The 21,281-nt window shown below is 28.1% G+C and overlaps 2 protein-coding genes across 4 annotated transcripts in view; one reads left to right on the forward strand and one right to left on the reverse strand.

The window, feature by feature from the left end:
- The window catches only part of LOC107440951 (DDB1- and CUL4-associated factor 6), a gene marked incomplete in the record, with an annotated part of 37,536 nt that extends 34,616 nt beyond the window's left edge, over positions 1-2,920 (reverse strand). The window contains 3 exon segments of the mRNA XM_071185262.1: positions 893-985; positions 1,102-1,163; positions 2,781-2,920. Coding sequence (XP_071041363.1) covers positions 893-985; positions 1,102-1,163; positions 2,781-2,874 — 249 coding nt within the window.
- Positions 2,914-16,510, forward strand: LOC107440950 (SET domain-containing protein 4). Of its 3 annotated transcripts, none has more exons than XM_043050295.2 (8): positions 2,914-3,279; positions 3,511-3,681; positions 4,937-5,063; positions 6,674-7,103; positions 7,184-7,358; positions 9,137-9,224; positions 11,745-11,825; positions 16,301-16,510. In XM_043050295.2, the coding sequence occupies exons 2-8, from the start codon at positions 3,513-3,515 to the stop codon at positions 16,506-16,508; spliced, it is 1,278 nt and encodes a 425-aa protein (XP_042906229.1). In that variant the 5' UTR covers positions 2,914-3,279; positions 3,511-3,512; the 3' UTR covers positions 16,509-16,510. The 3 variants fall into 3 exon arrangements, with proteins under 3 accessions (XP_042906229.1, XP_042906230.1, XP_071041364.1); XM_043050296.2 differs by having other exon boundaries at positions 3,011-3,218; XM_071185263.1 differs by having other exon boundaries at positions 3,235-3,402.
- The last annotated feature ends 4,771 nt before the right edge of the window (positions 16,511-21,281 follow it).

Consider the following 21,281-nt stretch of genomic DNA (forward strand, 5'->3'; position numbering starts at 1 on the left):
ATCAAGTTTTGGGAGAAATTTGCTTTCGTGGGGGACTTTTTGATGGAACTAACCCGCATTTGTGTTGCATAGAGAAGACCACGAGAACCTCACACGGTTAGCCGGACGACAAGGGGACTCTAACCCATGATCCGAATACCACTGAGGATATTTCACGTCAGCACTGTGGTCGGTGCAAGACGGATGCAAAATTTGTATCGATAATAAAAAGTTTACTGATATCAAGTTAAAAATTATGAAAATTTATATTTTTCAGGTAATTAAATTTTTTGTTTTTTATTTGTAAAAATAAGAATAGGCCAAGAAAAAAACTTTTGCATCATTCATATGGTAATTTTTTTTGTATTTATAATCTGGGTAATTTTCAAAATTTCCTGCTAATTTTGCGAACAAGTAGTCCTATTTATAATCTTTATAGAGTCTGGCATATTAGTTAAATTATCAAGATGGAAGCTTAAAAATTTTTTGTAATGCAATGGATGATCATCAGTCATTAATCCTCCAACTTCTATTGATTTTCCGTGAATGCTGTTGAAAGATTTTTTTCAGTAGTAGCCATATTATGATGTCACATTATAATTCCTTACTAATTGATTCTTAGTTTAATATAATTGATTCAAAAGAATTTTGATCACCACTATATACAGTGGCATATAGCAAATATTTTCCTTGGAGACTAAGTTATATTTATATAAGATAAGCTTAATACTTACAAAAATGAAAAAAAAATAAATTCAAATCTAACACTAAGTATACGATAATCAACCGAACAAATATAAGCAATAGAAAGTTAAAATAAAAAAAACTAAAATACGAAATTGTAAAATAAATGTTAAGATTATGCATACAATTAATAAAATTCTTAAAAATAAAAATTCCCAAAAAATAGTACCGAATAGTCATAACCATTGACGATTGCTAATCTTTGATCATCAGAGCCAGATAAAATATAACTCCCATTTTCATTCCAACAAATACTGTTCACCTGTAAAAATATCATACTTCAAAAGATAATATTAAATGTTATGAAATACCATATTAATTACAATATTTAATAAACACAAAAAATGAAGAGAAATGATAAAAAAAAAGTTAATTTACACATCCAGAATGAACAGGTATTTTTCTTTGAAGTTGCAATTTCTGAACAAAGTCTCTGCTGTCTGAAAAGAAAAAAAAAAAGTATAAATCAAAAAATATTGTTAAAAAAAAATCGCAAAGCTAAATACAAACTTTATTTTTAAAAAAAAACGAAATCGAATTAATAAAATATTTTTTATTTAGAGGTATTTATTTTTGGTCAATTGAACTTGTTATTAGGAATAAATAAAATTTGCTTTCAAAACTTAAGTGCTCATTCAGTTTTGAATTCTACAATTGGAGTTTTCAAACACAAAATTCGTATTGAGTAAAGATGAACAGGAAAAGAAAACAAGTTCTGCTTCATTACAAAAAACAGGAAGAAATATATTTTAAAACAGAAAAAAAACTTAGAAATTTCAAATATTTTCTGCCAAAAATGCTAAATAACTGTAATAAAGGTTTTATGCTTACAAATGCAATTCATATAAATAAATCAGGCAAGAATCAATACACATTTTAAAAAAAATGAATTTGGAGACCTCTCCATAGAAGTTTCTGACAATTTTTGTTTCCATAATGTTATCTATGCCAAAATGATGGCCAAGTTTTACAAACTTCAAGGCAGTGGCTCGCAAGATGTAAAAAACGCAAAAATCCTGAAGAAGATTATTTCATAAGGTTTAACTTATAATCACCCCTGGGAAAACCTATAAATATTTTTTTTATTATTATTTAAATTTGCAAGTTTAAATTTTTTAGGCTACTTTTCAATTGTAGTTGGCACGACAGATCAAGAAAAAAATTACTCCCACAAGGAAAAAATTTAATTAAAGTAGAATTTCTTTTCAGGAATTCCAGGTGAGGAAAAGTAGAATTCCATTTTAATTTCTATATCACGTCCAAGTTGATTTAAAACCAGCATCCAAGCACACAAAACCTTTTACAAAAATAACAACATTTATTATTGCTACTTTAGTAATGATAATATATATACATTTATTAGAAAAATATATGTTTTACTAATGTAATAACTAGATTTTATTAGAAAATTTATAATAAAAGTAACTTTTTCTATCTAACAAGGTTTTACAATAGCATATGTCTATGCCATAGACATTAGCCAACTATGATTATTAAATTTAACTTTTAAAATTTTTAATTAATCCACTGTAGCTTAACTTAAATTTGCAGAACTGTCTCACTAAATTTATCTGCATGTAATCTCTTATTAATTAAAAAAAAAAAAAAAAAAAAACTGTTTCTAACTTGTATAATAAGTAGACATTTTCTTTTTTTAAAAACATTTAATTTTTCTATAAATAAGTCTTTTTTGGTTATACATTAACTTAGGAAGCCTGATGATCAACAACAGTTTGGAATGCGCATCTGTGCTTTTCTTCGCTTTTTACGAGCCTGTCTTTTTCCTCTCACTCCCAAAGCAGATCAATTCAATTAATTTGTACACTTCATTTTTAATTTAATTAATATAGAGGAACTCAAAGAAAATATAAGACTTAAAATAGCATTTTTTAAAATTATAAAAATTCCTCAACTTTAAATATTGAAATACATATTGTTGTCAGGGTAGTAACCAAAACTCTAACTGATCATAAAATGTAGATAAAAGAAGAGTATTTTAATTAAGGAAAAAAAACAGAAAAGAAAAAAAAAACTATCGTTTTCAGGAAAAACCTCACTTTTTGCAGCATCAAACAGCTGAAACTTTTTAATGCATTCGTAAGGAGAGTTATAGATATGCGAAAATAAATTATTTCTTCTCAACTCTGCCATTTTTACAGAGATTGGAAATTATATTATTGTCTGAAAAACATTATAAACCATGTTTTGTTTATTCTCTTGTATATACGACTTAAAATTGGTAATAAATCGTTTCGATAACAAAACAACTATTTCGTAAATAAACAAAGACAGAAGCCAATGTCGATTTTATTTTTAGCAGTTACAGCTATGCTCAAAACAATCCAAATTTTAGATTTTTTATAAGCATTAACTTATAATGATAAGCATTTTTATAATAAATAGACAGAGAGTAAGAAAGAGAGGGATTATTGAACGGAAAATCAAAAATGATCAAAATAGTCAGCCTTTATTTTGAATTCCATATTGTTCATAAGGTAGTTTGGCAACTGTGACATCCACGTGCTTTTATTTATTTACTTCTTGATATACCTGCTGGTATGTCATTTATCATCTAGCTCTTTATATAATTTAATTTTTCAATTTTTTAAGTATATATTTCGTCAAATGAATTAAAATGATTGTTTGCTGATGGATTTCTTTATATTAAATATAAATTTGGTTGTTGAATGGTTTTTATTTGATTCCAAATTTCATGTTTGATAAATATTTCTTTTATGTTATTAACAGAAAAGCATCGCTAATTTTTACGGTATATTACCTTTCTAGTTATGACCAATAACTCTGGGAGAACCTATCGCAAAAGAAGAAGAAAATTAAACCCATCTTGTAATGCTAACTTAAATATACATGATCAAAAATATTTCAATTTACTTTGTCATTGGATGGGAACTAAAGGATTCAAGCCTTTGAAGAGATTATGCCCGATGATTTTTAAAGGTGAGTTTCTCAACGAAATATTGGTAATAGCAAAATGTATTAATACCCAATAATGTTAACAAAAATTGAAAAAGGAAAAGAAACTATGTTTAGTGCAAGAAAGCCTATTAAATTGCGGACAATTTAACAAGTTATTCTCAATATAATGCGCAAAGATACAAAACTATTTCAAAGAGCAGTAAAAATTTTTCTTACTATTGACGCCAATGATACTTAGTTAATTGTGGTAATAGGTATTTTGGGGATATTTCCGTACCGTGATCTGTCACGATAAATACAATCGCCAAGGTGCCAAATAGATTTTAAACTTGAAATTGAAAACAAACAAACATGTGATGTTTCATTTTAGTTTATCTTGGGTTACTACCCAGAAGTTGCCAAGACTTGGCGATTATTCTGCCACAGATCACAATACTGAAATCTCCCTGGCATTTTATTTGGAATTTTCAGTATCGGTATATGCACCAAAATAATCAATCACCAAGATTTGGTGCTAACTGGGAACTGGCAAAATAAAAAGGGTGCAAACTTGAAGGGCATAAATGGTGGCCATGTAATATTTTTTAAAATGTTTTACAAGTTAAAACCATTTGGCTTCTTATTGGTCTCAACTGGTACCGATTCAGAAATATATATGTAGTATAGCTTTTTATTTTTTAATGTTATTTTTTAATTATTTATGTAATGTGTTTAAATTACTACTTTCATGACTCGTGTTTGTAAATATGTTATAATACTAAATTATCAATTTGCTAAATCATTTAAATAAAGGATCATAATAGGAGTGGCTATCTCTACTCAAAAACCTGATCTGTGTAAACATCTGAGCATTTCGAATCAAATGATGTTAAATATTATCATGTTAAATTTATCATGTAAAATAAAGTTTTTATGATTTAATTTCAATTATACCTTTTATGTTCTTTGACTTTGATATGTAGAATTTATCTTCCTGAAAGATAGCTGCAGGAATATTTCTCTTTTTGTATCTTTTTGCTTTAACTGAAATTGTCCAACGGCCAGGTGAAACTGCCCAGTTGTTGTACTTGAAAGGAATTAAAAAAAAGGGTACAGGATTCGGGTGTGAGTTTATCCTTTGAGTTTGTTCCAGTCTTTATTTTTTAGTTTCTTTTGTGCCATTGGCTTGTTGTTGTCAAAATTGATAAATATTTTGGTGCAGATACCTAAATGGAAATTTTCTCAAAGTTTAATTGGCTAAAAAGGGACATTAATATTTTGCTTTTTTGTTGTTTAGAATCTGGTAGAGGTTTGATGGCTAAAGAAAGAATTTCTGGAGGTGATGTTATTGTTGCAATTCCTGAAAAATTGCTAATAACTCCTGTCAAAGTTTTATCATTATACTTGGGTGATTATTTTGAAAAGTAAGTACATCAATATTTTTCAGGTCTCAAAATTTATGTTTCTCATCATGCCTGGGCAAATAAAAATTTCGATTAGGTTAAATAACCTTGCACAAATTATGAAAAAAGGTACTATTGAATTGTTTGAGCATGTATTTTATGAAGTAAAATACTCACTAGGGGATATAAGTCCATAGAATATATGTCCGATTTGATATTTTTCAAGCTCTGATATTTACTAAACAGCTTAATTGCAGTATTTTGTCTTTAATCTCATTTTAATAAAATGAAGGAAAGTAACATGCCATTACAATAAAAGTTTGTAATTGGATGGCTTTGCTAAAAAAAAATTTCAGCAACATATTTTTGAGAAACTTTTCATTGTTAAATAATAGTGAAATGTAGAAATGAAATTGCACAAAGCATAAACCTGCAATCAAATATTTAGCTGGTAAACTGCACCAACTGAAAAGTGCACAAATTTCCTGTTTTCATACTATTTGGTGATCACTGCTTTTATTATTATTTTTTTAAAAATATACAATAGTTTTTAGTTATTTTATGCTTATTTTCATTTGATGTTTCTTTGTTAAATAACATGTCAACACCCACTTATGTGTCGATAACATGTCACACCCATATGTCAAAATTATTAATCTTTTTTCTTTTTGTTCGATATATTTTTAAACAACAGGAAAAAAAATTACACAATAGAATTAGGTAAATTGATTTAACGCACTGAGTTTTAAAGGTTTGCCATCACTTATGAAGTTACCAATTTCCTGTTGATTTAAAATTGGATCACAAAATATGCTTATTTTCACCCAAAATATCTTTTCGTTATTTCTATGGATAGCCTTTTGGGATAATCTAGTGTTTATGCAATGTGTTTCATTCCGAAATGATAATGATTTATTTATATTTATACTATTTAAAATTCTAGTTTTGCTATGAGATTTTTTTTCCTTATGCAGTAAAAGTTCATATTAAGGACAATTCACAGTAGCTGATCAAATTTTTGAAGTAGTAAACTTTTAATGAAACACACATTTAGTAAAAAACTGTAAAAACAAATTTCTAAATTGTTATAAGTTTTTTCAAACTGTGTCTAAAAATGAAATAAAGTGCAATTGCTTTAAAATGTGCAAAAAAATTAAAAGAAAAAAAACTATTCAAATTTTTTTATAACTGAAAAAGATAAGAGTCTGGTGCTTGTCTGTTTGTTTTATAAACTTAAAGGGTTACAATTGTAAGAAGAAATTAATAAGTTTAAAGTAATTTTCCAGGATATTGAAATTATGTTCATTTTTCACTTTTCTTTATGGATACTAGAAATAAAAAGAAATATGTTCTGTTTATCCCTTTTTTGTACAAACAAGAAAAAAATATATTTCTCTCAACGATTTGGTGTAAGGATGATATTTTTTTAGCTTGTTATCAGATGTATCTGTATACAATGTAAAATTGTATTAATTTTTTGTATTTTTAATTACAGCATTTTGGTGTTAACTTAATATAGTCACAGACTTTTCCTAATATGCTACATGTGTTGCATTGAACTTTTAGTGTATATGTTTAGATGTGTGTTAATGGTTACATATCATTTAGCTAAAAACAACTTTTATTTTCAGGTATTGTCCCGATGCTTCTGGTCACGAGATACTTAGTGTTTTCTTAATGTATGAAAGAGTAAAATTCCATAGTTCTGAATGGTATCCTTATTTATGTTCCTTACCAGAGTCTTATGATATTCCAGCTTTTCATGATGGTTACCCAATCTCTAAGCTACCAATTAATATTTCATCACTTGCAACGAAGCAGATGGAATCTGTAAAAACTGCTTACGAAAAACTAAATTTACTTTTAAAACATTTAGAACAGTCACATCCTATATTTCACAATACTTTAAATTTCAGTCTTTATAAATGGGCTTGGTGTACTGTTAATACTAGGTGTGTACATATGGATTGTTTTCGAGAAAATTGTCCTGGAAAGTTTTGCACTTTTCATCTAGCATTGGCACCTTATTTAGATTTGCTTAATCATAACTGTGAAGTGCAAGTAAATATTTTAAATGTTTAAAAATTTTTTTTTACATCTCGGTTTGTTCAATTTTAACTTTGTTTCTTTATTTTGTTTAGGTAGTAGCTGGATATAATTCTGAAAGAAGACAATACGAAATTAGAAGTTTGTGTGGTTTTAAGAAATATTCTCAAGTCTTTATTAATTATGGGCCTCACAATAATTATACTCTTTTAATTGAATATGGATTCATTGTGAATCAAAATCATAATCATTCCGTAACATTTTCTAGTGGTAAGTTAGTTTCTGTAGCAAGATTTCTGAAAAACTTATGTATTTGGTTATGTAATCAAAATATGTGTTTTAAATTATTTTTACTGAAATGGTTTTATGTAGTGTTATGTTGGTATGAACTATATATTTCATATAGTTCTTTTAAATAGGAAAAATATTAAATATTTTTTGCCTATTTGGTGTTTTAAGTAATGCATGAACTTCTGTTATATAGGCATTTTGAATATTTCTGAAAAGCATAGTGCATACTTTGTACTGTGTAAACTAAAAAAAGAAAAAATTGTGAATAAAGCACAACTAAAACTTTAGAAATGGACATACTATAGTTTTAGTTCTAAACACGAAATTACAATAGAGAAGTGAAGAGACAAACATGTGCAAAGTGGCTTAACCGTTAGGGACAGAGGGCTAAGTTTGAACAAAATAATAAAAGGAGCAAGATAAAAAAACAAGTGTAAGGGGGTTTGGCGTGAACCTCTGGGTGCAAAAAGTTAAATTAAAATAGATTTCTAAACATTGGAACAAGTTACTTGAAAGATCAATAACTGAACTATTAGAATTTTGAAAAATATGGAATGATTTCCAGAAATCATTCCATATTTTCGGTAGATGCAAAGTAGTGTTGAATGCATCGTAAGCAAGTGCATTTATGTTATTTAAATTACTAAAATGTTTGTGACATAATTTGTATAAATGTTGCATAATTAAGCTCTTTTAATAATTGCTTAGATTTTAACAATGATTTTTATCACAGAAATATGTGCTCTTTTAATTTAATAAACACTATGCTTCTATTATATGCAAGAAAAAATTAAAATCACATGATCTCGCCATTTTAAAGTTTTTGCACTTCATCTTACTTTTGAGTTATATGTTTATGCGTATACAAAGTATTATGCTTATGTTCTTTTATGCATGTTTTAGTAAATAAATATAAAAAATGATACTTTAAAAGTATTTATACTGATTCATTGGTTAGTTACAATTTTTCTTACAAAGTTACAAAAATCTTACAAGGAATTAGTAATTAGTTAGCTAAGAATAAATGAAAATCTTTGTATCCAAAACCTCCTAAACATGGTTTATTTAACGTTAAATACCTAAAATGTTGCTAATTTTAAAATATTCATTATCAAATTAGACTTTTTTAATTTTGCTATTTTAAACTTGTTAAATTTTTTTTAAAAAATAAGGTAAAAAACATAGACTGAATTTTAATGCATTAAAAAAATATAAGAATAAAACTATTTGGTTTTTCTAGGAAAGTGCAAGTGTAAGAAAAAGAAAATATTATTTCATCAATTTTGCAGTAATTTGCTTATAAAAATGCTTCTTTTCTCCTTAAAAGAAAGCCCAATAAAACCGTTTAAACTCTCCTGAAATAAATAAGATAAATGAAGCTAATTTAAATTAAAATTAATCCAATAAACATGTTAAAAAGTTCAAGTAATTTACTTAATGTTTTATTAAAAGAAATACTATCAGTTAACATTATGTTAAAAAATCTTGTGATTTTCAGAAAATAAAGTAAATTTTTTTTTGACTTAACTTTTAAAAAAAAATTAAATAAAAAATGTAAAAATGATCTTTTTAATGTTTAGAAATATTCAATAATTCTAATGCTTTGTCATTTTCTATATTTTAATTTTTGATTTTATTTTTTATTAAAAATTGCACCAACTTCAGCTATTATTTAAATAATCATAAAATTTTGCTCAAATTTTATAATTCATGGTACTATTTTAATCATGTTTCATTTTATTTTTCACTATATTTAGAGGAAATTCTTGATGCATGTAAGCAGTGCCATTTTATTTCATCAGTATCAGAAAAACTGAAATTTATTCTCAGTAATGATATTTTAAGGTAAGAATATTTTTAAAGAAATTTATGTCTATTCTAAATTCATATATTACTCAAATGTTCTTAAATTGTGATTGAAATGGAATTCATTAAGTGACATTTAAATATTAATTGAATTAAAATTAAAAAAAAAAAAGCACTGTAAAAGTTTTATAATTTTGTGGTTGTGCAGACACCAATTTTAATTTGGGCAATTTCGTTAGGATTGAAGTGTGCTTTCTTTGTTAAAATATTAACAGCTGGTATTTTGGGTTTGGTTTATGCCCATTCATTTATCTTGTATCTGTAAACACTAGCTGAAAATGTTTGCAAACATTAGTTTAACAGTCAATAGCTAAACAAAATTTTCCCGACAATGGTAAAAAATATTGAAGTCTTAAAAAAAAACATTAAAATTTGTTTGTTCCCATGATTTTGTTTATTCAGCCTATTTATTTATGTCTTCTTTCTAACTCACGTTTAAATATAGTCATGCTGTAACTTAATTTTATTCTAGACAACTTTTCTTCCTTTTGTGTTTGGGCATTGATAATGTTGCTTGTTTATGCTATCAAAATAGCTGTATGTCTGCTTTCACAAGTGATCATTGCACTTTTTTTTCCTGCTGCCTAATTTACATTTTGTACTGCTGTATCATTTCACGTAACTTACCTGAAATATTTTTCTTCCTTTTGCGTTTTAGAATTGATGAGAATACTTCGTTGTTGTATTAAAACAACTGTTGGTTTTAACTATTGTCATATGTGATTATTTCCTTGTTTTTTGCATTGCATATCTGAAACTTATTTTTCTTTTTTCTGTGTTTTATTGATGAGGATGCATTTTAGTAGTATCAAAGCAACTCTATATATTTGTTACTGTCACATATGATCATTACATTCTTTCTTTTGCATTTCTTTACCATTCTACATTACTTACATGAAATATTTCTCTTTCGTTTGTGCTTTAGCATTGATGAGGATGCATCTTTGTAGTACTAAAACAACTGTATTTCTTAACTTTGTCACTACATACATTGTTTTTTTTTTAATTACATTTTACATTATTTTCCTGGAATATTTCTCTTCTTTCTGTGCATTTATTAGGGTGCGTCTTTGTGGTATCAAAACAACTGCATATCGTAGCTATTTCCATATATAATCATTACATTGTTTTTTTTGTCAGTTTTTATTACATGAAATATTTCTCTTCCTTTTATGTTTTAACATTGATGAGGACGCATCAATATCAAAACAACTATGTCTTAACTGTTGTCACAAGTGATTATTACGTCCCCCCCCCCATTTCTTTACCATTAGCATTGTCTACTTGGAACATTTATCTTCCTTCTGTTTTAGCATTGATTGCTAGGATGGTTGTTTATTGCCTGAAAACAAGTCAAAACATGTATGTCATATGTATTTTCACATGTGATCATTACATTGTTATTTTGCTTTACTTACCAGGAATATTTCTTTTTTTTTTGTGTTTTGCCATAGATTGAGATACTTCCTAATATCAAAACCCTTCTATTGTTACATCAGATTTGCATTTATGAAATTTTCTAGGGAAAAATCAATTAAGGGGGAATTTTAATTATTTCATTTAGAGAGAAAATATTAGCATAATGTTTCTGTTATCTTACTCTTTATTTTGTTGTGTGTGTAGAAGTGGAGTATTTGTTTACTTGTTGCTCAGTTAAGCAGCACCAACATAATTTGTATAAATTTTTTTTAAAGTTATTTTCTTAATTTACATTTTTGTATGTGCTTTTACTGAAAACTGAGTATTAAATTAATGATGACAAGTTTTTAAAGGCTTAGCTTTAAGCTGAAGTTATTTATGTACTTTTTAAAAAATTTAATATTATGTGCAGAAAATATTATGAAATGAAAAGTAAGTTCAATAAAATTACTCTTATTACATTTGGTTTAAAGTTTTTAAAATTTTGCTTGTATGTGATTATTACTAAAATGTGTCATATGCTAGTTACTAATAATTTTTGTGCATAATTTTATTTTAAGGTAGTAAAAAGATATGTAAAAAAATTTGATAGCTTTAGTTTTAGAAATTAATTTACATATATATTTTAAATAATTAAAGATAACTGCATTGTCCACAGCTTGAGAAATTACATGAGGTACAAGATACAAGCACAATTATTACAATTGAACATTGCAAATGAGTTAGCTTTTTTAAAGATATTTTTAATTCAACAATTTGCTTTTCTCATACAATCTTGTCTTTATGATTTTTTAAGATTAAAAATGTTTGATTTCCTTTAACATAAATATTTCTACAGCCAAAGAGAAATAAAAAAATATAATATTATATTGTCACTATAAATTAAAAATAAAGCATTTCTGCAAAGACTGTGCTTTATCCTCAAATGTATAGTAAGTATATCATACTTAATATGCTTATCTTTTGTATGTAATTTTAACAGGGTATGTTTTTATCATTGTGAATCATGATAATTTAAATTTGTTGTTACAAGTACATTGCAGTTGTAGTTTATTTAACATAGAGTTATTATTTTTTTAGCAATGCTGTCTGTTCACATGATGGTCTGAGCTGGAATTTAGTTGTAATTTTGAGAATTTTGACGTCAGAAAACCAATTAAAGTAAATATTTCATTGATAAAATAGTTTACTACCATGGTCAGGGAATGATCTTGAAATCCAGGGGCTGTAGGCAGAAAATTGTCAGGTGGTGCTGCTGATTGTAACTTTAAACCAAATTTACTTGTTGTTTGTACACAAAAGACTTTTAAATTTTTTGTAACATAAGTAAATTATGATATCTTAGTAAATTTGAGCTAATATTTATTCAATTTTTGCCAGCTAATATTAATTATAGACAATTCTTAAGGAGAAACACACAAAAAAATTATTTGATTATTTAGGGGACCCCCAGAAAAGTGGGGGCCCTAAAGCCCAGGCTTTATGATAAATCAGACCCTGACTATCATATGAAAGCTATTACTACTTGTTTTATTGTGCTTTTTACACTATATGGTTAGAAGATTTGTGCTGTCATGCTACAGATTCATTGGTACCATCTTTCCTGGAAAAAAAGAAAGGAGACAGTTTTGGAATACTGACTCTATTTACCGACAGCTGGTTTCAAAGTCCTGTAGCCTTAACTCTCATGACTTCGGCCGATAACTGACTGTTTCCAGAGTGATTTATTTCTAAATATTATTTTTAATTTAAATTGGTTAGATTAATTATTTTAAAACATTACTTTTATAAGTTTGTATTTTTATGACAAGTTACTAACGATAAATTTAACAAATTATAAACTATAATGTTTACTGAATAATCCTAATGCAAAGCTTTAACTTAATTTGATTAAATTTCATATTTTTGCAATACATTGTTATGTATTTTATACTAACTTTATAACCAACCATTGTCATCATCAGGGTGACAGCACTGGATAGGCCCTGCCCTTCTTGAGGATTCTCTACCATTCTGACCTCTTCTTACACGCAATTCTTTGGTTTTGACAGTTCAGTACAAAAAAGTTCTTATCTATAGAATCGGACTATCTGAGTTTGGGTCTTCCCCATGGTAGATTTTTAGATCGTCTATTCATGAAATTCGTTTTAGATGTATATTGATCCAGTGACTGCGTTAGATGGCAAGAACTTTTCATCCATTGAAATTTGATACATTTAGTAATGTCATGTTCCTTATAAAGGTGGTAAAGTTCATGTTGAATTTTCTTCCCCATAGTCCGTTAATCGGGACTGCACCGAAAATACTTCGAAACATTTTTCTTTCTAATTCACTTATTGTACATTCATCTTTTGAGGTTATAGTCTATGATACTGAGGCATATGTAAGTACAGATCTCTTAAGTACTTTATATAGTAGTATCTTGGTACTAAAAAATCTAAGGATACTAGACCTCAGAAATCTTTGTATCCAATGTTTTGATCTAATATCTTTAAGACTTAAAGAAGCACATTGTGGTTGCTAACTAGGGAGTCACTACTTCTCATGACTATTTTACATGGATACTTATTTTTCTTCAATTGTTCCCCCTGTTTAATAGGGAAGTATATGGGTTTTAACCAAAGCTTGTTGTGTTTTCATCTTCAAGACAAACGTTTCTGTGTTGATGATTATTTTAATAATTAGACTTTACTTGGTTGATCAAGGGGAGTTATGGTTCTTGGATTCACCCCTAATGTAAAGGTAAATAATCAGTCTTCATAATCAATGCAAACCAAACGGTTTTTACATCTAAATGTAAGAAAATATTTGAATAAAAAAGTTAGCACAATTAGCGACTGACAATTCATGCATAGTTAATTCTTTATTAGGATAAATCAACAAGTGAAGGAACACTACCCAGTGAAGGAACATTTCATATATATTGATTAGAAATAAGAATTTGAAAGTTTTTCTTTAGATTGATTGGTAACAATAGTTTACTGCCAAACAATAGGAAAGCAATGTTTTGGATTACCTGTTCAAATAGACTTCTCTGGAGAAATTTTTGAATTTGTTATTATCTCTGCAACGCCTTGTTTCTTTAAAAAAATTATAAGGTGAGAGTTTGTATTTATATGTTTGAAGTGGAATTAATTGCATGTAATAGTTTTATTTTTCTCACTGTGAAAAAGAGAATTCAAAATATAGTTATTGAAGTTACGTTTTATTTTTTTTAAGCATCATAGCATAATAAAGTACTGAGATAAGGGGGTGTTTATTCACTGGATCACCAAACGATGAAAAACCAGTGAAGGAACAAGTGTTCCTTTACTGGTTTTTTTTCTAAGTTAATGAAAATAAAAGATAAACTTTAATTTTCTTGTACCTTTAGTGATGTTCCGCATCAAAAGTGTGTTAAAAATACGAAAAACAACTTCTAACCAGTGAGCGAACAGGCATAGATTACTGGGCATAGATTTCCCAGTGAATGAACAGTATGTGTTAATATGTTGACACTTTAATTTTCAATTCATGATTACAAAAAAAAAGTTAACATTTTCCAAGTATTTATATGTTATAATTTCAAGAATCGGCTTGTCTTTAAATATTTGTATGACTTATAAATTCACAAAGAGCATTAAAAAATAACCAAAATTAAGTGTTCCTTTACTGGGTGTTCATTCACTGGTAAGAGCTGTTCCTTCACTTGGTCTTCTTACTACTTGTTATTTGATCCTCCAAAACTTTAAAACAATATTATGTAAGTTCTCTACAATTTTTTTTTACATAATTTGCAATTAGTAACAAATATGTTGACACTGTCATTTAACTAAAATTACAAATTTTGAAATTAATATGATTTTTTAAAAGGCAGTCGAAGCTTAAGTGTTCCATCACTGGTTAGTTTACCTTATTAGAAGTAATTAAAATGTTAATATGCACATTAAATCTATTACTACTTTTACACTTACAAAAGAGAAAGTAGAATTCTGTTTATAAATTAATTCAGAAATATAAAAGAAAGTGTTAACTGGGAGCATTTTAAATACAGAATTTCAAGTTCATTGCCATTTGTTAGGCCGGAGATTTTACTAGAATTTTAGGTCCATGAACTATCAGAGGTCTTAAGGTGAAATATTTCATTCATTCTTCTGGACTAAAGGAAGCAATTACAAGATTATAAGCGTGGAATAAAGGAAGTCGTTTTCGTAAAATTCAAACTGTTATGTAAATGAATGTGTCATCACATTTATGACAATGAAAGGAAAGCATGTGACATGAGTTGCAGAGAGAAAGAAAATTGACAAGCAAAGCCCTAAAGTCTTGGTAAAATAAAAATAGCTACATGTGACTGCATGCGTTAGTCAGATATAAAAGAACAGATTGTTATGAACCATCATTCTGAATAAATAGTTTTTTTTTATACATGTACATTAATTATATTTAGGAGTTGATTAAACTTTGAAATACATCAAGTAATGAAACAACTAACAAAGCATTTAAGATTGTTGATGTACTGAAAAGGAATGGGATAAAACTGATGAGTTGATGGTATATGTTAACCACTTAAGTTTAAAAATAAGATCATACTTTGAAAAACATTTTATACATTTCTATGGTGTTTTTAACTGATTTGATAAAAGCTTTAAAATAAGTTCCTTTTGTTTGGTTTTTAAATTTTTATTATGCTGTAAAACTGATAAAAACCGTTTATATACTAATTAATTTGTGCAGATGATATTTTAAGTTACGAAATTAGACGAATTTACATACCCTCTGAATAAACATACCTTTTTTTTTACATATTCGGACTCTTGACCCTCAAAATAAGGAAGACAGATAATAAGGAAGACAGATGACCCTCAAAATAAGGTAGTCAGGAAAATATGATCTCAATAGTTTGGCCAAAGGAGCATTTAAAACTTTTGATCCCTGAACCATTTTTTAAAAATTGGTCTTTTTCTCTTGGCTTAATTATTTTTAAAACAAAAATGGTAGGCTTTAACTAAAACATAAATGAATCACTAAGAAAAAGTAATAATTTCACAGAACAAAGTAATAATGCGGCCCTAGGTTGGACAAAGCCTGATATCCGGAAATTTATAGAGTCAGATCGAGTTCAATATAGGACCGCAAGCGCTTTATTTTAACTTTACTTTTTGTGTACTTCTCCAGAACTAATGAAACGCGTAAAAATATTTTTGCACACGATTATAAAACTCCTGTACATTAATTTAATGCAAAAAAAATAATTATAAGATTAAAATTTTTTATTAATTTTAATTGTGAGCTTAAAAACATATAATTTTAAAGTAAATAAATTTTTACACCATTTTAATTTGCATAGTTTTAAATATGTAAATCTCAAATGTTTTTCTTATTTTAAACTACACAGTTTTAAATTACAAAATTTAAAATTTTGTGAAAATTGGTTGATTAGTGCTTGAAAAATCTAAAAATACGACTTATTTGATATAGCGGAATACACAAAAAGTTAAATTAGCATTAAAGAGCCCGTCCGCTTTCCTGCTTTAAGTATTGGCACCATAATAAGAGATTCGAATATGTCGAAATAAAAGATATGTTTATCTGGCAAAAGATAGTTTTATTATACGAATTCATAATTTTTTTTAATTTATTTATTTTAATAATAGGGATTGGAAATCTATTTTACATGATGGTTCAAAGTTGTCTGCTGATGAATTGAACTATGAGACGTTGAAGAAAAATCTATTGAGCATAAAGATTAATGATTATAATTTTGTTTATGATACGAATTCAGTTGCATATTCATATCTTGAAAAAATTATCGAAGAATTATCATCAATTGATAAATTGCTTTTAATAAAAGCTTTAAAATAAGAGATTTTGTCTGATGTTTTATTTTGTTGTCCCTTTTAGTATTTTTTTTTTTGAAAAAAAAAATGATATCTTTTTATTTTAACAAGTCAAGAATATTTTCCCAAAGTTAATAATACAGTAAATATAGCTCAGAAATTGACAAAACGAACCCTGGCAAGTGCATCGCTTACACCACCCTCTTTACAAACGACGCTGGTTGTCACCACTGTTTATTTATAATCATACACCGATCGAAACAGCTCCAGATTATAGACTGGCATTTCGTGTGTACTTGAATAGGTATCTTAAGTATTATAAACTAACTGTTTCTGGATCTATTTCAATGTAATCTTTAAAAATGATCATTAGGAAACAAAAATGATAATGTAGTTGAGTTTTGCCACCAAATTAATTTTAGACTCCTCATGCTCGTGATACCCAGTAACTTGGAGACTTTCCCACAGAAAAAAAAAGTTCAAAGCTTGTTAAATGGGGTGAACATGGGGGCCACTTAGCAACTCTTTCTGAGTGTTTCTTGGTGTACAAAGATAGGATACACAGCACAACCTAAGAGCGTACTATAATATTTCCTGTCAATGACTATTGTTATGCGATTCTCAAACATTATAATGTGCCGCTCTCTTAAAAATTTATCGCTACATTTTTGAGATACCATATATAATAACAAAGAAAAATAAGGGCCGGGATAGCCTGGTTGGTAGGGCAATGGGTCCACATCCAGAGGTCGTGGGTTCGATCCCTGCCGGACGAGGACTCCCCGTGTAGTAAATGGTGACTGATGCACGTTAAATCTGTGGAGTCTCAAAGTTCTCCATGTTCCCATAACAAATCAATACCTCTGGGGATACTGAGTTGGAGATTGATCGTTCTCTGATTCAGGTCAAAACTACTATCTGTGGATGGATGTATGAATGGGTACGCCCTATAAACGGGTGTGACGTATGGGTGTGGCAGAAGTCGAATTCTTGGCCGTAGATGGCGCTATTGGAAAACAAGAACTGCCTAAATGGCATACGTCAACAACAATAAGTAAAATAAGGAATATTGATTATTGCTATGGTAAGTTTATTATGTTTCCTTTAAGTTGATTTTGTTTTTCATTAAATATTTAGAAGAACTGTAGAATTTGTTACTTAATAGCATTTATTCAGTTTGTATAAATTGCAAACAAAGTAACTAATAACTGAAAAAGAAATTTGTTGTTTTGTGAATAAGGAAGAGAAAATGCATAGTTATACATGGTAGGGTTAAAATTGTATATTGTTGTTGTTGTTGTTCATTTATGTCGCACTAGAGCTGCACATTGGGCTATTGGCGACGGTCTGGAAACATCCCTGAGGATGATCCGAAGGCATGCCATCACAATTTTGATCCTCTGCAGAGGGGATGGCTTCTCCGCTTCGGTAGCCCGACGACCTGCACGCGAAGTCGAGCACTTTACGATAGAACAGTTTAACGAGGACCAATACCGCCCACCCTCGGTCCTTACGCAGACTGATCCAAGTGGTCACCCACCCGCACACTGACCGTAGCCAGTGATGCTTGACTTCGGTGATGTACTGGGAACCGTGTCTTAACGATCAGTCCACTGCGGGAAAAATTTTATATTGAAAATTATTAAACTTATATAGCAATATGACATAAAAAAGTAATGGTTTTAAAAACCGTTTCTTACTGTTGGAGGTGAATTTATTTGGACAGAAATATCTTGATAGGATTCCTTAATTAACAAAGATCAGGAAATCGAAATCATTGAGTGTTATCAATTTAATAATAGTTATTGAGGTATTTTACCTGAAAATTATACATCTCTTATTTAACAGTTTTTATATTAAGTTTTATTTTGATATTAAAGATATTAATATACAGTTATTGAAGTTGTCTTCGATTATTTTTATTAAATATTTAATTTGCTATTTTTTTTATTTGTTTTTTAAAATTGACAGTAACAGTCGTGACTACCTAATTCAAAGTTTCATTCTCATACAAAATTGAATACTTAAATCTAGATGTGTTATTACTTTGTAATGTTATAAAATAATTCTATGATGTAATTTGTATTTTAAAATTGACAGTAACAGTCGTGACTATCTTATTCAAAGTTGCACTCTTATACAAAATTAAATACTTAAAACTAGATGTGTTTTAATTTCGTTATGTTATAAAATAATTCCATGATGTTATAATGTAATGCAATATTATATGTTAAGCATGTTTAATTACTGTTGCATAATCATTCAATGTAAATAAATTGCATTTAATTTTATAACATATTTTATGTAAAATTTTGAACATTCAAAGCATGCAAATTAAAATAATTATTTAAAATTTCAAAGAAATATTATAAATTTACTTTTTCTACTACTGCTAAATTATCTCCTTTGCAAAAAACATTTATCGAGATTTTAAAGTGTCCAAATTTAAATAGGATTTTTTTAAGCAAAGTTGTATAAGTTGTAATGGTAACCGATCAGAGAAAATTATTAGGTTTAAATTTTATCCCAATGATCAAATCTGTGTTATTAGAAAGAACCTGTTTATCGACAAAAATTAAAAGTGAGTGGTGAGCGATAGGGAGGAAAGATACATCCCCCCTCCTCAGTGTTTGCATAAATTCCAATTCTAGTGATCTGATTCTTGATTTAATCTAAAAATGCAGTCGTTAAACTTTTTTACGTTTTTAAATAAAGGTGTTGACGTTTGCTCGAAGTATCTTGAAGAGCAAGAAGTTTTCGAGATATTTCTTGATCAAAGATCTTTCTCATTGTTGTTCCCTTCATTTGATCTTTTGTTCCATAAAATATGAGACAAATGTTGTCTCATAAAATAATTTGCTAAATATGATATCAGGGAAAAAATATAAGAATTTATTCGAATTTTCAACGCGAGCAGCTTACTTTAAAATTATGTAAATTAGATAAGAATACAATTTAGATACCATCATTTCAGATTACTTGGGTTTAAAAAATAGTCTTAAAATTATCTTTTTTTAATGCTTAAGTAGATCTCCATTGAGTACCATTTTTGATTCATTTCATTAATATGAATTAACTTGATTTATGAAAATCGAAAGAATGTCCCAACTATGAGATTATGATAAAGTTATTCAACTTAAAGCTGCAATACTGAAAATGTTATCTGCATTTCTAAAGCATATTGCCTAATTATTTAATTCAGATTTTTTTAAATTTAGTTCTTATCTACTCGTTTCCGAGTCTGGGAGGTTGGTTGTATTGGCGTTCCGTGTTTGGGGATAATGCAGATTTCATTCGTTTCCTGACCACTGCAATCAGAATTTATCGATATTCTATAGCCAAATAGAATTTATAGCCAATCACAGCTCAGACCATTTTCCGACTAAGTGGAGTTATCAAATCTTATCGAAAATCCATGTCTGATGAAAATACTAATTTCAAACTTTTCCTGACAGCGAAAAACGGAATTTATAGATAAATCGAATTTCTCATCCATCAAAAATTTTGAAAGATTTCCGGATAAGCTAATGTGCCTAAATTTCAAATGGAGCTCTGCTGAATAATAATACACACTTCAATTGCTTTAACATCGTTACTAACATAATTTATTTTAAATAGAAAATTAGAAAACCTTTCGTCAAAAACTTGCAGAAATCAAAATAAATATGTAAAATAATCAAGAATTATGTTTTTAAGTAGACTCAAACAATAAAAACCATTCTCTTTGCTAGATTAAAAACGAAAATCTAAAGAAGTGTCACTATCGTAATTGCCTTTCATCATCACTGAAAATTTGCCCCAGCCTTTCGAAAGTGATGTGCCCTACCCATGCTTTTTGTTTTAGATCTGACAAAAATAAAATTACTCTCTATTTACGTTTTTCAGGCAGACTAAAAAGTCTACCTGAAAAACGTAGTTTTATCTTATTATTATTCTATTCGTTTCAAACGGGATAAAATCCTTTTTTTTTTTGTCATTGAAAAAACGTTTTTGAATTGCTTCACTGAGTCTTTTTGAGGATTAGATTTATGGGTACCATGGTAACGGGGAGAGGGAAAAAGATGAAATCGAGTTAATTTGAAACGTTTGTTCTATTTACAAAGACTTTAAATAGCAAAAAGAAAGTAGAAAACGTGTCTGTCAGACTGACTCGTCTGGCAGAAATATTAGTACTACTTGATTCAAAAATGTAAAAGTACATAGAAGACTTATTAGAGAGTATAAGTTCGAAAATACTTAATGAAATATTTTACTTAAGAAAGATTTTGAATGTATTTAGCCTCTTCTAGAGTTCCTGTATCTAACGGAGTTAAGAAGTTACGACAATAAGTTTCAAAGTTGTCTATAAGAAAGAGAACCGGTTACCACAATTGGCGAAGTTTGTTTCAAACTTCGATTTCTCAGCATCAATATCATGTTTTCAGTGTTTTTCGAAGCTCTTTCATTAAGGAAAGTGAGAACGTCACAGTTAGTATTACACTTGAGGAGAAGCTTTAGTTTTAAATTATGAATACCATCTTGCTCTTAATAATAATCTTAGCTGTAGAACGGACAATGAAAATTATTAAAATCAATCAATAATTTTTAATATGTATAAAGTCTTATGAGTTCAGATAATGCCGCTTTGAAGCAACTTTTAATTTTTTCTTCTTCTTTTTAAATACTCGTATGAAGGAAGTCTTTTTAGGAATTATAAAAATGTATTCGATTTTGATTACTAAGAAAAGCTCATCTTCGTATATGAACTCATTACAATGTGGAAAATCCTTAGTAGAAACTAAAGAGAAAAAGATACTAA

Source organism: Parasteatoda tepidariorum, chromosome 9, assembly GCF_043381705.1.
Source record: "Parasteatoda tepidariorum isolate YZ-2023 chromosome 9, CAS_Ptep_4.0, whole genome shotgun sequence".
NCBI classification, from domain to species: domain Eukaryota; kingdom Metazoa; phylum Arthropoda; class Arachnida; order Araneae; family Theridiidae; genus Parasteatoda; species Parasteatoda tepidariorum.

Bases quoted from the DNA above. Each gene is read 5' to 3' on its own strand.
- LOC107440950 (XM_043050295.2), top strand. From the start codon at position 3,513: ATGACCAATAACTCTGGGAGAACCTATCGCAAAAGAAGAAGAAAATTA. The intron at 5,064-6,673 runs GTAAGTACATCA...TTTTATTTTCAG, and splicing joins TTGGGTGATTATTTTGAAAA to GTATTGTCCCGATGCTTCTG. The intron at 9,225-11,744 runs GTAAGAATATTT...TTATTTTTTTAG, and splicing joins CTCAGTAATGATATTTTAAG to CAATGCTGTCTGTTCACATG.